The 17,986-nt window shown below is 36.3% G+C and overlaps 1 protein-coding gene across 4 annotated transcripts in view; it reads right to left on the bottom strand.

The window, feature by feature from the left end:
* The window catches only part of SHANK2 (SH3 and multiple ankyrin repeat domains 2), a 352,436-nt gene that overhangs the window by 272,997 nt on the left and 61,453 nt on the right, over positions 1-17,986 (bottom strand). For all 4 annotated transcript variants that reach the window (XM_066997187.1, XM_066997188.1, XM_066997190.1 and 1 more), the window contains exon 11: positions 17,430-17,507. In XM_066997187.1, the coding sequence (XP_066853288.1) occupies positions 17,430-17,507 (78 nt within the window). The remainder of the gene's footprint in view (positions 1-17,429; positions 17,508-17,986) is intronic.

The raw sequence follows: 17,986 nt of genomic DNA, 5'->3' as shown, positions 1-17,986 counted from the left end.
ATGATAGCACAAACTCTATTCCATATTTATACAGCTCCTAGCAGTTATACTTAATAGGTATATACTTGTGTTTTAAAATAATCTTCAGTAGACAGCTATGAGTGCAGCATGTGCAATATAATAATTTTCATGTTTTAAATAATTGACCCACATACAATACCACCACACTTACTAGTGATAATCATGTAATTATTTTCTGATTACAATATTAAAAGCAATGAAATGTTTTGCTTTGGGCACTTCTCAGCTGTGTTACATCTAATGATGGAGTCTTGCAAGCAAAATGCATTAGTATGAATCAATAATGCTGGTTCTAATCAATCCCACTTCTGTTTCAAGACTGCAGTTGACTCAGATGTATCATAAGATTTCTGCATGACATAATATCTGCAAAGATCAGGGAGGTCAGACAGAGTTAGATTGATATGGTGGAGCATTGCCAGCTCATCACCAATAGCGATAATTATCCATCTGAAAATTAGTACTTTAACCATTAGTCAGAACACCTTTATTCCAGGAACTACTCATGAAAAAAAATCCGCTTCTCAGCATGGATAATGTATCAGAATCTGGCCCCCAGCCTTCGCTGCCCAGCTTCTAAAGTGTAACTCAGGATTCTCCTTGGCCAATGGCATTATGTAAGTAACAATAAAGTTGTTCAAAAACACCTGTTTAACCTCACATTCTGCAGCCTGCCACATAAAAGCAACATTTGTGTATACACAAGAGGTTTCTTTACATTTTAAGCAAGCAATAGTACTTTTCGTCAGCATACAAAATTCAGGCAGGGAATTGAGCAGTGACAGGCAGCTTGCTAGACAGCCACCATGTTACTCAAATGAAAGAATTTTTGATACAGAGAAGATTTTAAAACTCAAGTATAAACATGCTGTTCAAGTGATAATCACATTTTATTGCTTGAAAAAAATACAGTACCAGATAGCTGACAGACAGCTTGACAGAGAATTGTTTCTGAATCAAGCACTAGATTCAGCAAGCTCAAGGTATCATCTCTTTCAATTCAATTCATTTCAATTCAGTAAAAACACGATGTAAAATTCTAACAGCAAAAATGAAGGCAAGTATGTTAAGATCTAAAGAAAGCAAGAAAAAGTAAAAAAGTACAAATATTTCTTGGCATAATGTCAATGTACTTCACTTGCATTTGATGGGTAAAGAGTGTGGGAGAAAGTGACGTCAGTGAAAAATCTGAAAGATACAAAATTATATTCATTCAATTTTTACAGTTGCAAACTATAAAACACACCAGCCAACACCTGTTTCCTACCAAAATTTGTCTTGAACCAAAGTTCTAGTTTGTTCAGACAAACCCGTTAATGTGAATTCATTAGGACAAGTGAATGGTCTCCGCAAGATTAAAGCAAAGGGCTTCAGCCAGTTCAAATTTAATCCAAATTAAAGTGGTGCAATATCTTTTGATGAAGACAAAAACTAGAGTGAAAAATAATTGGAAATCTGTAATGGTACTGAATTGCATTGTACTTTAGAACAAAAATACTAATGTAACTTTACAAAAAATAATGGAGTCTGGTACTCTACACACTTGATAATTTACGTGTTTTCAGATAGCCTTATTTTGCTTGCAAGGATGTTCTGCAGTCAAGTGCTAGATTTCTACTTGGCAAGTAATGGCAGGGAAGAAGGTTTTGTTTGTTTTTTGAGGGTCACAAAACTTCTCTTCTTGGCAGTGAAAAGGCAGCACAAGCAGCAAAACTACTGAGAAAGTTTCTTCCAGTTCCAGTGGGAATTGGATTGCAGTCATCAAAATGCATCACATGCATGTTTCCAGACATGAAATATTACCATGAAAGTCTGGAGCTAGCACTTTATAACTAGAGGCTATCTACAGGTTCAGTTATGCTGAAGCTTCAAAAATTGCAGCTTTTTAAAAACAGCATATACAGCAGTCTTACGATATTTCAGGTTCATGTCCTTAGTAAAACTATCCTGCAAAACTTGATAAAGCCTGGTTACTGCATTTTCTCAAAAAGTCACTCTTCTACAATTTTCACTAAAACCTGTATTTTTTGCCCTATTTTTAAAGCGTATATTTACTTTGCATTGGCTCCAGAATCAGAAAGGCTGCACCTGCAGCATCCCAGCATGGTGTCAGTCAAAGTCCAGCTAAAAAGCACGACTAAGTAGTTCAAGTGCAGTGCTTTCAGATCCAAAGTAGGATCTTTATCTGCTGCACTGACATTTGGTTGGGATCTCTGCCACATACTCAGCTGTACAACAGATATAACAGAAACTCTCTTGGTTTTCATATCATCAGAGGCAATCTTATATGAAAGACAGTAACCAGTGAACCATTTATCAGCTCCCTCCCCTCCAAGTTTAACCTACCACACTAAGAATGTTGATACAGACACCTAATTATTTTCTAACTACATTTGATTACGTACATGGCTAACCTGAATAAACACATACCCTTACAACAGGGAAGTGAGCAGAAACTAACGCTAAGCCTGAAGACCTATCAGAGCAGGAGGTAACTCACAAAATAAAATACAGTAGGGCAAACCCATGCAGATAGAATGGCAGTATCATCTCCTACTTCCATGACGCCCTGTCTTCATAATGTCACCGTAACAAAATGTTAATGGAGTCACCGAAACAGGTCATAGCAGAGTTGCACTCAGCTGTGAAGCACCAGGCCATGGGTTTCATGACCCCCTGGGCAAGGCAGCCAAGCGGAGCTGAGAGCCGGCTGTTACTGTCAGGGGGTATGCAGAGCAGAGCGTGACCAGCAGCTGTATGTTTACACTGATATTTGCTTTGCCTTGGGAGAAGCAAAGCTTGTTACAGTACCCCATCATCTCTCTGTCTCACAAACAGATGTTTCTTTTCAAACCCAACCGGTTACAGTGGCTTACTGTTTGTCATGCCAGGCAATCCCAGATGCTCTGTCACCAATTCAGTGAAGACGGGGATGATTTTAATCCACACGTGGCTAGTTGCTATGGATGGTAACTAAGTGGCAGCTCAGTGAAGCAGAAACTTGAATGAATGAAGTAACTGCAATGTTTAGGCTGGGCTAGGGGACCAGGCAGAGGACAAGGGCACTCTGCAACAGCTGCTCCACACAAGAACCACACAACTGGACAAGGAGCAAAAGACTAACTGGTGAGGCACCGTTAGAAGGGTACGTCTTTCTCCTGGCACAGCATTATTCTCATCTTATGGTTTTCTGGTATTTACAGTGAGGAACGTTCCCTCTGGATACATGCAGTTTTTAGGTTGGCTTTCAGAAGTCAAGATTAAAGATTCGAGGCATATTGTTAATTCTCCTTTCTTGAATCATTTTCCCCAAAGAAATCTTGGGGAATTAAGGCAAATAAGACTACTTTGTGTATACATTGGAGACTGACAGATGCCCAGTGACAGGTTTTAGCAGGAGAAAGATTCATGAATGTTTTCAGACACTGGACTAGATAGAAGTAGCAGTACTGTCTCACAGAAGTTTCTCTTTTCAGCCTTGTAAGTGCAGTTGTCAATATATCAATTACTTACCCTCAAGCATTTAGATTTTTCGAATTGTGGTTAATGCAGTGTTTATTCCTTTCGGGAAATTGGAAATTACATATACACTTTACCTGTCACTAACCTTTCACAATTGATTTTTTCTGCTCTTGAAATGTATCACAGGTAGAGATTATATTAAATTAGCGTAAGATCTTTGTAGCCTCTTAGCAAATATGATTTTAGAGCTTTATAGGTTAGTCCCTGGAAGGCAAGTGCCGTGATTAAATTACATTATTACTGTTTGGAACAAACTGCTCCTCACAATAAGAAAAAAAAAAAAGGAAGGAAAAAAAGAAACTGAAGTTGTCCCCTCTTAAGCCCAGCCAATGAACTTTGACAAACTTTCTACATGGAAGTAAGGACTGCATCTCATGGTTCATTAACGTTTCACTGACAATCAAGGCTGCTGAACTTCCTTCTGCACATGCTTAAATTTCAGACCAGGCAAGACATAAAGCTTTAAAGTGCTCTGCCTAAATGGAGAACGGAGGAAGCTGTTTGGGCTGCAGCTGCAAATCACAATAAGCAGTTCACGATGAAACAGCCAGCATGCCCCACCTGATTTTTCTCCCCCTTCTCTTTTTTTCCAGACAATTTCACTTTTCTGATGAAAGTACATTTCATTATTCTTGCCTTCAGGGCTGATGTTTCACCCTTGCATTGTCTCTGCTATCCAGCAGGGCTTGTGAAATGATGGTCTTTCAAGCAAGCTTGAAATAGCAATGAGCTCAGGTATGGTACTATACAATAAAGGAGATAGTTGTATCCCAGGACAAAAAGTGACTTTACCCAGTCTCAGGCAAGCAGGGAAAACAGATGCAACATACAGGTTTCTCTGAGGTGTTATCTACACTGCGTTGTTCCTATGCCCAGGAAGAACTGGAAGGAAAAGATGATAGAACCCTGCAACCCTGATAGAATCTTATGGACCGTGACCATAAGATTCTCCAGAAAATGGTTTCCACTCAAGTCATAGACTTATAAAATTATAATTTATTTAATATACCACTAAGCACTACAGTATGGTAAAAATAGAAGAAGAAACTCCATTCAGACAGCCATCACCATTATGCAATAGGATTCACAATCAGTGGAGACAGGTGAGAAATTATCACAAGGAAGGAACAGTTGGGATCACTTTCTTAACAAAGAGGCTGCCCGAATAGCTCTTCCACGTGTCTTAATTGTGACATGATTTCTTAATATTAAAAATATCAGAAATGTTGTAATTTTTAATGAGCATAAATTTCCAGATTAAAAAACAAAAACAAAAAAAAATAATGCCAACAACTCTCAGTAGTTGAAATATCAAATAAGGTGTAATAATCCAACAGCATGACGATCTCTAAACCATTCTGTTATAATCATAATCTTTGGACACAGACACCTTTATAATTTGATATGAAAATATAATGGTACTTACTGTGGGGCAATGAAAAAGCAATGTAGTTCAACATTATTCTGTCATGTCCACCTGAAAGAAAAGCCCTCCCCAATAAAACTAAGAGGCAAAGGCTTTTCAGAGTCTAAAGCCACTTTGAAATCTGTCACTGTGCACCATCAAGTATGCAGTATTCATCCACATGGATGTTAGAAAGTTAAATTTAGGTTAAGTGCGATGCCCTTACTCTCATGTATGAGTGTGTATGTCCAGGCTGCACGTAGCACAATGAGGTTATATTCCTGATAAACAGAGACACAAAAATCATATAGCACCCACTGCAGACTCAGAAAAAATCTTAAATTGATATGCGTTAGTTGCTCTCATATATGAGCAGCATGTAGATTTTAAAACTCTCTACAGTGGTGCAGATGGAGTTTGGTTTGGAAAAGCATGAAGCAATCTGCGTTCTCAATTTCTTTTCCATAGGTGTGGGAGAAAAATGTACTTATCAAGTATTACTGGTTTCTTGCCCAATTTCAGAGAGCTTTTAAAAATAATTGAATAATAAATTCTATAAATATAAAAACATATTTAAAACTAATTTTCCTTTGGAAACAGATTTTCAAGTAATATCTTAGCAAAATATAACAGTTTTAGTTATTTTCAATTAAAGACATTAAGAATTCAATAAAGCAAAAATTGTATTTTCTGAACCAGTTGGAAAATTCTATGCAGTTACAATAACCATATAGTCTCATATACAAATGCTGAATAATCATGAATTCTGCATTTTCCATTCCAAAAGCAAAGGGAAAAGCAGCATCCTACATTTTGCAGTAGTATAGATTACAGTTGATTTTTGAGTTTGAGGCTATAATATTTTAAAATAAAACTTTTTTTTTAGTTCATCTTTTTATACAATAAAACCAAATGCTTTATTAATATACTATTAATATCACTATTTCACGTTCTTTTTCTAATAGCTCTCTTGAATACATATAAAATGGATGATAAGAAACACAACCTCAAAAATATATATGCTTACACTATGGAGACATTTTTTTCATTTACACTCCAAAAGTTTTCATTAAAAGTAATCAGTTTTGAAGTTGAGATATAATACATATAATTAGAAATATGTCAGAAGCACATTTGAGAATTTTACAATTGTGTAATATTTTGTATAGATAAGGTAATAATATTTTTCTGAGAATATATGAGATGTAAAAGGTTTTACTCGAATTGAGAAAGTTTTAAAATATAGGAATTTGAAGTTTTATTTTATATATAATACTGTTTTCAAGTTTCAGTAAAACTCATTGAAATAAGCTGTGTAAGATATACGTAGAATAAGCAAAGCAGAAAAAAATTAATATTTTCTTTAAATAGTAGTCAGTAAAGATTTATGTTAAGTGCAGGAATAACCTACATCTCTGCCAGAACAATAAAAAGCTGGCAGTTTTTCTAAAATTACTCTATAGTAATGTTATTAAAGAATATGAGTAAAAAAAATTGTACTCAGCATTTTCATACATGCTTTTTTCCTGGACAGAAAATAATTCTTAACTGTTGTAATTATATAATGTAATACAAGACCAATATTTTCCATTTTGAAAGGAACTAACTTTGTATATTAATGTATCTCTTGTCCAGTAGATGGCAAAATATCAGCAAGTCACCTTCAATTTTCTTGAAATTTGCTTAATTTAAGCCCCAAAGTACAGTATATTTTTTTCTTTTTCCTTCTAGTTGCTGCTTTCTATTTCATTGGATAGCAGGATTAGCTTTACCTTTTGGATGTTTTCTGTATATTATCTGCTTGAAAGACAATTTCATCTTCATCAGCTCTTGATACAACAAAGCACAATAATGTTACTATCCTTTAAATAGTCCTTTGAAGACAGTTTCTTCACCACTGAAATTTTTTTCTCCAAAAGCATGCTGCCGCTACTGTTCCCAAATTTGCCAGCACATGTTAGCATACTGTGTACAAAAATCTCTTAGCAACAATATCTTAGTGTCTAACATTTTCCTTCTTCCAACTATGATTCATGGAGCCATCTGTAGTCAGATATTGACATGCAGTATCTTAAAATAGATACCTTGCATTTGCTCAACAACTAGTTTTAGCAGCTGAAAATATAAATTATGGGAAAGGGCCAATATTTCTTTGAGGCTCTTCATCATTCCCTTGATCATTTTAGCACTGTTTAAACAAAGATTTGCCACGATCACATCGCCTCAGTATTAAGGTCACAGCATTGTGCTTTCCAAAGCGCAGCAGCATGAAGTTCTGCTGCGCTGGGTGCAGTCCTTTACATACGCCCTCAAAGCTCTCTCTGTAGCAGTCTGGGTGAGAGCCACCTGGTGACCTGACTCGGTTAATATTAATCAAAGACAAGACTTTAAAACTGTAAAGTACTGCTACATTAAGATCTAAGCTTTTTTTTTTTTTAACACCCTTGGAACCTAAGCCTCATGGAAAATGTCCCACAACAGGTGGAAAAAGCTCAGCATCTCACTGGGCAATAACAAAAAACTTTTGCAGCATCAGTGGTGTAGGGAATGCAAAGATATCCTGAACCTCACTAAGGGAATGCAATAAAAATTACAACCATAGCTTCTCGAGCAGTGTTTTTGCTTCCTAAAACTCTTAGAAAGTTGTTTGGTTTTGGTTTTGGTTTTTTTTTTTTTAGAAGGGAAAGCATCTTGTTTTCAGCTACAGCAAATTGCAAGAACTATCTATCAGTAGCTAAAGATTTTGCAGTTATTTGTTGCAATGCAGTGTGCAATTTCATATAACTTAAAATAATTGCATGGTGCTAAAATCAAGTAATGTTAATTAAATGAAATTATATTAAGTGGAATATATCATATAGAAAGAGTTGATAGTATGGTTTTGAGAAAAAATCTTGAGCAAAATGTGAGGAATACAATTCCATGCCAGGGAAATGAAACAGTATTAACAACTTCAAGGAACTAGGATTTTACCATAAAGATTTTTGTGTAATTGAAATTTAAAAAACAATCAAATATTCAGTTATACAACAATGGGCATCCAAATACATATGTACTTAGCTGGGTATTATCAAAAAAGTCCACTGCAAGCATAACACTATCAGTACATTTTCATTGCTAAAGTTCTGGGTTTGCTTGCAGATTTTACAGTCCCTCTGGGTCTTTGGTAATACACTCAGTAGCCATGAAACACTGCCAGAGTTGACAAGCACAGTGATTTCAAGTCAAAATTAAAAGAAGGCTATTACACTAACCAACCTTACTTTGGTCTTTCTTTGTCCTGCAGTGCTGTCTTAGCCAGGGCTCTATACTGGCTGGATACCTAAAGTGCCTTTAGGCAGCCAAGCTCATTTTCAAGTAATCTTAATATGATTTAAAAAGTAGAATGTGTATTTTACTGTACACTGTCCTTTCATGAAGATACACAGCCATGTTCTTAAAACTTAACTGCTCTTACTCATGAATAAGCCATGCCTGAATACCCTCAGATTAAGCTAAGCTTGCATGGACAGCAAGATAAAAAATGTAAGTCCTTTCCTCACAACTTGCAGGCAAATCACTTCTAAATTATCTCACTCTCTCAGCTTTGAAACGCAAACTTAACTCCTATGACAAAAGGATCCCGTGTTATGCAAGAACTAGCTTGCCAGGAAGTGTTGAACTGAATACACGGGCAAGTCAACTAAAGTTACCATGAAACATGTCAGGCAGCAAAAACGAACGTGCTGGTGAATTCATCCCAGGCACAACTTCCCTGCTTCACATCACTCTTTTATTACCTTCTATTTCCTTAGATGAGAAATAACTAATATTTTTAGGTTACCCTGCTTTATACAGATTGTGGTAAGCCTCTTCCTCAGTCACTACACGTATTAGGAAATTTAATGTTTATTTCTATACTAAAAGTAGGAAAAAATTACATCTTTTTTTCTGCTTCTCTGCTAAAAAGCCATCCATCAAGTTGTTCTCAAGGAAGATGCACTTTTCTAAGCTTGTGTTTTAATAATTAATATGAGAAGGAAAAAGCAGACAGTATGATACACACGTTTACAATTACAGACTCATTCCATGTGAAAATCTAGCTCAGGCGGGAAAGAGCCATCAGAAGCCAGTTATTGCATAATCCCCATTACTACTACATGGGTGAGCAGCAATTCCAAATAAGTATTTATTAAAAGCAGATAAAGCCAGGTTGCAGCATCAGATGAATTAGATAAGGCACAGACAGCAATAGAATTGACTTAATTTTCTTTTTTTTTTTAATATGTTAAATCAGAAAGCCATGAAATGCAATCTTCTTCTGCAGAAGCTTTTTAGAAAAAGACTGAGAAAGTATGCTGTGTGCTGGATTTTGCTTTCCTTGAAATCACAGTAAACATTGGGTTATGTAAAAAATGCAGCTGAAGTGTGGACAGGTGTGCCCTGCTGTAGGGTGCAAGCTTTCACCTCTGAACGCAGGCCTGCCTCATAGAAAAGGCAAAATTAGTGGTTACTTCCCAAAATACTTTCAGAAAAAAATGTCTTCCTACTCAGAGTAGGCAAGAGATACTGCTAACTATTTCACAGTGAAAACTGCTTATGAAATTCAGTTCTGCAAACAGCGCTGTTTAATAACACAGTGTTGTTTAAACTGCTACCCAAATGGGCAAAAACGGTTTTTGAAAGCCCTTAGGACAAAATGCACCGAGCTAATAAAATACATTGATTATTTTATCTAATACATTTGGTGGATTCATTCCAAACTCAATGGGTTATCCAGAACAAAACCTCTGGAAACAGTAGCCTAGTAAAAGCCAGTGCTGATGGGAACAGACATGGGACTGCAGCGTATGCCAACTGCTCATCACGAGCACTGTCTTCAAAATGGCAGTGCAACAAGATGCACAGTTTGTCCTAAAGGCACAGACCCTTCCTTTTTATAAGCAGCAAGGACTCACTCGAATATTACCAGAAATTAACGCTGAATAGCCTGTATATTCCTGCAAAAGCAAGAGATCACGCCAGCACATTACCTGTCCATCAGTCATAACCATTAATCGGTATTTTAAGGCCTGATGTGCTCGTGATCTCAGTCAAGAGCTGTGCTCAGCTGGGTGGATACAAAACAAAAAGATCATTATTGCCCTGAAATGCAAGCTAAGTTGTGACAATCCATTCGGATACAAGCACACGGGAGAACAGCAGGACACGGCTGGGCATCCTGGCAGAAGTAGCCTCAGCCCAAGAGGTGGAGAAATTTCTCTGAAATATCTAGTTCATTAGCATCAACTAATTCAATCAGTGTCACTAGGGCTTTTACATATAGATTATAGCGGCACACAAAATCTAATAATGTACTAGGTATTTAATAGAGAAACTGAATAGTATTAACATCTCAAAATAACACCATGTAACAGCAGTAAGAAAATTTTAAATGTAGTAGATTAGTGCTAGCACGCTTGTCTATAGTTTGTGAAACAAATTTCCCATACGATTTATCCTTCTTTATACCACACATATTGGTCCCGGAATGAAGACATCATAAAAGAACCACAACTCTCATTTTTCCCACAGTTAAATCTAGAGCAGAGCCTGATACAATACACTTTTCTGTAGGAACACTGAAGGGAAGAAAAAAAAAAAAAGAAAAAAAAACTAGCTATCTGTCACTCTCTGGATGTTTATACAGTTCCTAACATTTCCATTTCAAGACACGTAAAATCCTGGCAAAGATGCAACTCGAATAAATGGACATTTTATATTAATCTTGTTCATCCTAGTCTTAGGACTAATGGTGGGTTTGGTTTTTTTTGTTGTTGTTTTTACTTGGAGACAAAATCTGCTTTAAACCAATAAAAGAACAAAAACAGCTACTTATAGATAAGATAATCAAAGTATTTCCAATGACAAGATTTATTGTGCTCTTTATAGTTACAGAAAAAAAAAACCATGCAGAGTTGCCACAGCTGACATTTTACAAGAATAAGACAAGCTATGTGCCACTGTTCAGTTACGATCGGGCTAGTTAAGAACTTACCCTTGTTGCCTTCCTTTCCGGGATACAGTATGAATAAAATAGTAGGAGCAATATTTAAACTTGCTATCAAAATCCTATAATTAAATTAAAATTATACAGATCTGATTGCCTCTTGCAACCTCCCTCCTGACAGCTCATTGCAACTGCACTGCACACCAGTCTTGCTCGCTTGGAGCAAAAACAGGTAGTGACCCTTACAATTTAGTTTGCTTTATTTGTTCCTTTTTATAATCTAGTTTCAGCTGCTTCTCAGCTTTTTGAAGTTTATCGACTTGGTGGGAAGAAAAAACAAACAAACAAAAAAAACAGATCGGCTCCTAGCTACCTCAGGGACATGCTGTTTCCCAGTGAAATACTGCTGTGAGGGAGGACAGCTGAGGTATTTCAGCTGGACTGTCTGAGTGGGGAGAGAAAGTGCAAAGGGGAAGATAAGAGGTCTGGGATCCTTTACACAGAGCACAATACAAATCACAGACACTCCTCCAGAAGTCTGCAGCCACATTACAACTATGCAGCAACAAGTGACTTTCTTTTTTTCTTTTCACCTCCCAAAAAGACACATTCTGTGGTATTTTTAGCATCTCCAAGTGTGGCAATATTTTGTCTTTCTCAATACAAGATAATCACATAATTTAGTTTCTTTGTGTCCCAGTTTTCAAAAGTAGCTGCAGTATCTTCAGAAGCAGGGGGCAGAAGCATCTTTGCTGCCCCAAGTTCTCAGCAGCAGTATCACATACCTCTTTGTTGTCACCAACTGTATAATAAACAAAAAAATTGATCCTTGGTAATTGTACTTTGTGTGCTGCTAAGAAGCGTCTGCCTAACAGCTTGTCAATGCTTCAAAACTGACAATTGCAGGAAATCTACTGGCACTTGAGGTCACCTCAAATTTGCCATTGAACGCTTTTCTCTTGGAAGTGTTACTTGGAAGAACGTCTTGTATCCCAGTTATTCTCAGGAATAGTTTCATTTGGCAACATTTCCCCTAATACTCTAACAGATACCATGTCAGCACAACAAAGGCATAAATATGCTGGAGGTGATGTACGGGATTCCCAAAAAGCCTTTTTCTCAAATGAGAACATGTGTTCCTCTATAAATAGCACTTCAAGGTAAGTGATGAGAAAACATGTCATAACTAATCATTGTTTGCGTCTCAGTATATCACCATGAGACCTTTGTTTTTTATTTATTTAATAATCTCCTCTTATGAAAATAATGGTGCGTATGCATACATCTATACATACACATTTATTTTCAAAGGAAAAATCCATTTTTTTTCTTGTATGGTCACTTCTGTAGAGTTAAAGATGTTAAATGCTTTATATTTTTTAACCATGTTAAGTCCTTGAATCTTTTCCATCAGTATTTAAATATCACAAATAACGAGTAAGTGTAAATTTGAATGCATACACTTTCACGACAGAGTCTTTTACCTGCTATTTCTGTACTGCAAAACAGAATGTAACTGATCAACATAAGCAGTGGTCACGAAAAATAAATAAAACACGAAAATAAATAAAACACGAAAAATAAATAAATAAAACAACCAAAATGAGTACGAAAAAACTCAAAGATTTGACTGAAATCAGGACAAAAGGAGCAAAAAGCTTAAAGTCTGACTAATGCCAGAATGTATAATAAGCAGAGAGATCTTTTTTGCCAATAACACATAATATTCAATAATGCATTGTTCGCACGGGTGTTTTAGGACAGGAATTAGGATAAAAATAAATACTTAGCAAAAAAAAAAAATCCTTATCCAATTGCTATATTCTACTAACACAACAGTTACATATTTTAACATCAAGAGAGAAAATATTTCTTTATATTTGTAAGAAGACTTTTTGAGGCACTGGACAGAGATTTTCAGTTGTAAAATTTGCTTTCTCAGAGTTTCACCCTTTCAAAAGTGTCAGAGACAAAAAATACCTGGGAGTATCTCCTATTATCTTCTTTATCCATAAATTCCATCAAAAAGAGAATTTAAAAAAATGATAAATGATAAACTAAATAAAACTGGGCTTTGGGAAGCCATTACAGAAATATGCTGGATAGAAAAGATGATTTTTTCTGACCATTAGCAGGGCTGGGAGCATTGCATGCATTTCCACCTTGTGACATCCCCATCCTCCCTCTCTTCCCTGCTCAGACTCCATCTCATACAGTCAGTCCCAACTTCCCCCGATCTGATTTTCTTTCTCTTCTGCTCTTGAAGATGAAAAATCTCCCAAAGACCCTTATCTATTTTGCTCTTACTCAGATCTCTCTTTCACTGACTCCCAGCCTTGGTCTCAGGCAGTCTTGCACTTTTCCACCCATCTGCAAGGTCAAGCTCTCAAGTTCCTTGTTTACTTACCCATGCCCAATTCTGCCTGTCTATATTCCCCTAGCCAGCTTCCAAATATGCAGTCTAGTTCTGGAGTCCCTGTATTTGAGTCAGACTGCAAACCATTTTACACTGTTGTGTTATTAACATGGAGATCACTGACAGCATGCAGGGCAATTAAAGAAAACAAAACAAAACAACATAACACAACAGGGGAGATGGGGCGAGGAGAGGTGGGTCAACAGAGTTTTCAGTATGAGCAAAACAACACATGTTTTCCCTCACCCATACTCTGAAACAGCTGAATCATTTTGTTTTTCTGAACAATGCAGCCTCAGATATAAGGCATGGAAATTTTCATTTCAAATGATTCAAATCTGGCAAAAATATGAGCAATTGAAATAGATGTACAGCCAACATACTGAAAGGAACAATCCTACCTGCCGTGGCACTGGAAGAAGGCTGTTCCTCCTGCTGTCTATATACCAGCGCAATAACAGACCATGTTGATTTGGGACAGCAACGGTCAATAACAGAGTACGTCTGAGAGAGAAATCATCCTCAGGTACAACCCTAGGTGTCACTAAACGCAACCTCTGAATAGTTCTGCATGTTTGAACACATATGCTTTAAAAACACTAATTATTAGCTCTATTTGCTCTAAGCTTGGAAGTGCTTTATAGCCCATATGAAAACATATGAATTATTCATATAGAGCTTCTGGTCACTAACAGAAAAAACATGATAAACAAGGTGTATGTTCACTTGAACTTGCGCAGTAAAATATCAATGGCTTGTAAACACTGCAAAACTGATGATGCTGAGTTACTGGATTAATAGTTGCCAGGTAGGTAGAAATTATTTTATATTAATCTATGAAGACAAACTGCATGGAAAACCAAGAAGTTATGGATGTTGGTAGGATATCACAGATTTTCTGAAAGAACATTTTGTCAATTTTCCAGTCCATCCGTTTGCAGCTACCACAAGACCAAGGACTAAGCTTCTGTCTATATTTTCGGTAATAACATAGAAATACTAACATGAAAAGAACAACAACTATAATAAATAAATAAATAAAAAGCTAAAATCACTGGAAAGTTTAAAGGTAGCTTATAAATGGAATGGCAGTTATAGTTCATCATGTCATCAGACAGTTTATGAGAACTGTAACTCGATCTACTCTATGTTGATGGCAATCATGTTTTGGCAAGCCCTATCAAAAGGTAGAAATGGCTGTGGAGGCATCAGCAGAACTTACAACAGGGATGACAGAATAGTTCACAGAAGTGTTAATACTTATTAAGGGGAAATAGAAACAAAGAAACAAACAAACACAAAAAAAAATACAGAAAAATCTCTGGTACCCCATACTCTGTTATTGTGCAGTACATCCTATCAGCAAAATCTGTTACAGCTGACAGCCACAGACAGAGTTTCAGGTGTGGGTGATATCAGCTGTACTCAACATTGATTACTAACTTAAGAGGTCCCAGTAATCAGTCTGGATGAAACCCATTTCTTCAAAGGTGGCTAATAAAATGTTATGCACTTAACTGGGAAGCATATACAAGCTTTTTCATGGATTTGACACTTGACAATGCCATTCTAATACTAATTCTGCCAGACACTGAAAAGGTAAAAAAGACAGACATACCCCAGGCAGAGATGCCCACCCAGAACACAGTGTGGGATACCTAAATTAAATGGCACAGAATTCAGCTCAAAAGAGTCTCCCTTCTTTATGATCCTGTAAATTCGTGCTTATTTTAATAAGGACTTGATTTGGAAAGAAGTGAACACTCTCCCCCACACACTTTTTTTTATGTGTAGTAAAATTAAAATATATTCATTGGCCACTAATGCAAGATGCACAGTCAAAACATGCTCCCCGTTTTCATCAAAATACTACTAATAATAAAGCTTTGGCCTGCCTTGAAAGCAGTATAAAAATTTCTCCATATATGGATACTGTTTATTTACAGAAAAGCCCAGTTTTCATACAATCAGTTTTGTAAGCAGCAATTCAAAGGAATGATCCTTTTAGATTTCTGGGGAAATAACATAATGGAGGTTACTCAAAGGAATAGATCATGCAGCTACAACCATTCTCATTATGTACATATGAGATGCTTCGATGTTCCTTGCTACTGATTACATGAGTAAACAATTTTAGTATGCAAAATCCTATTAACTCAAGGGGATTCTGCATAATTTTATAACAGCTCCACTTGTGGTGTCTGATCGACTGGGTCAGCAGCAGACAGATGGCAAAGAATTAATTCTAATTGCAATGCTGCCATCGGGGTTTTCTCTACTCACTGCATTTGGAAAAACTAGCAGAAAAACCTTTTCTTATATTTCCTACACCTAAAAGCAAGACACCATTGAGTAAAAAGATGCAAAGCAATTTCCTTTTTTTTAAGCACATGGATGTAGAAAGGATAGAAAAAAGCCAAACTAATTGTCAGTCCTTCTGTCCCAGCTAGGGGTAGAGGACCAGTCAAAAGCCCAAATGTCAGAGGTGGTAACATATAATAAATGATAACAAATACAAGCATTTTATTCCATAGGGACAGGGAATACTTAACTGGTCAGTAAGCACACTTCCACAGCTAGACTGTTCTCTTGAGATTATTTCTTCTGTCACTGTGCTTGCTAGCGGTTCTGACATTATTTGGTTTTGGCTAGTCACCCTTCACTACTTGAAGCCCTATAACGATCAGTGCTAGCTTTTACAAAGATTTTTTTCTGCCTTTTTCCCTGTGTTTTCTTAATTTAGGAGGAACAGTAAAAATGTTGCAGCAGTCAGTATAAAGAGAAAGACAAATGGAAATTATTCTGCTTTCCACTTACGCTCCCCACATAAAACCCTAAAACAAAGGCTAAAGTGAATCTCAAAGACACAGAGGAATAAAATCTGATCTCTCAAGGTAGAGAGATGACACTGTAACCCATCCCTCCAAAAATTAGGGATTTCTCTTTTCCATTTTTTAATCACCCAATTAAATCAATCCCTAGTTCTAAGGTACAATGATTAAGTATTATTTAGTACTTAGTGAATTTGTGCTTAGTGCATATTCAGATGGCAAATTATTAGCAGTCAGAAAATGGTCCCTAAAATTAAATTATTAATACACTGTTTCCCTAATTTTGGGAAAACGGTCTCCAGAGAAAACAATGATCTGGCTGGGATTTGCAGCCAGATCTTAAGCTCAAGAGACACAACCTACGTCCAGAAAACCTTCAAAGTACAGAGCTAATTAAACTGATACAGAAATATTTGGCTGAGTTTTGTTAAGACACAGAGGCATTTTCCAGGCATGAACTCTGAGACGCCAACTCCAAGACCTACATAGACATAGCAAATATTCAATCAATATTATTTGTCAAAGCATAAGAGAAAAGGTGCTTTGTTTTGTGGGTTTGTTTGTTTGAGCTTTGTTTTTCATTTGTTTTTTGAATTCTATGCCAGGATGATCCAGCTAGGGAGCAGGATATAATGGGAAAGATGCAAAGGTAAATCAGGACTTTTTTTGTTAAAAGAGTACTTGTTTTGGGGAAACGGTCTCCTCATGTTTCATGACAGGACAGTTTCTTTTAGTAATACTGTGTAATTACTCTTCTAGAAGCACTATTTTCTGTAAATTGAAAAAAAAAACTTTTTCTTTTTCTATAAACATCACAACTTTCATTCCTATTTCTCACATGCCAGTTTGTATTATGAATGTTACACTGAAATAAAGACTAATTAGGACTGCTTCAGAAATGAGGGCTTAAGGTTGTCAGACATACCTGGCAACCCTTTTGGACAACTTTCTTCCATCTGGATTTTTAATTAAACTCACTTAAAGTAATATGAGCAAATGGTGAAAAAACATCTAATGGATTTTGACTAATCCAAAGAAAGACTTTCATTGTGGTGAAAGAGATGACAACTTCAACCTTTATCACTGACTGCACTGCACTTAATCCAACCCCATCCCTGAAACATTTCCCAGATTTTTGGCATCACACCCAAGGAAGGAAGAATTGACAAAACCAAGTTCACATAGTACAGAAAAATAAGAGATTTTTTTTTTTAATATTGTTGAGGGGCAGGGGGAAGACACTTTTTTTTTTTTTTTTTTCCTTACCTGAAATGGAGACTGGCTGTTGTAATTCTTAATCTCCTTGTTTGCTCCCCGGAAGAGCAGCACTCTGGCACAACTCTCCTGAAAATGGTAAAAGGGTAAACTTCTTAATAATGGTCCTAAAGAGATGTTGAGGCTATGAGATGTTTTGCTGCTTTGAATATATTTTCTTAGATAAGAACAGCAATAGTCAAAAAATATATGTATTAGTCTGAGAAAATAAGTTATAAGTAGTATTTAAATGTGTGACAGGGCTTGAGGTGCTTTGCGATGTGTTAGAGTAGAAACAACTTGCAAGTGTTAAAAAAAAAAAAAAGTAAAGGAATGTGAGATGTAAACATCTTATTAAATTTTTAATAAATTGTACTGTGGAAATTCCATATTTAACAAAAAAAAAAAAAAAAGAATTTGCAGTAAATGCATTAGTTCAAAGTGAAATTTGACTCCCAAACGTGTTTTGCCTATTTTGTAGGGAAAATAGTACACTGTTCAAGGTACAGTAAACAGTACTTGTGATGAATATCATCCTCCCCTACTGCTAAAAATTATATAAAGCAGTT

The sequence above is a fragment of the Anser cygnoides genome, chromosome 5 (assembly GCF_040182565.1).
Source record: "Anser cygnoides isolate HZ-2024a breed goose chromosome 5, Taihu_goose_T2T_genome, whole genome shotgun sequence".
Lineage (NCBI taxonomy): Eukaryota > Metazoa > Chordata > Aves > Anseriformes > Anatidae > Anser > Anser cygnoides.
This window is presented reverse-complemented; position numbering and strand designations above follow the sequence as displayed.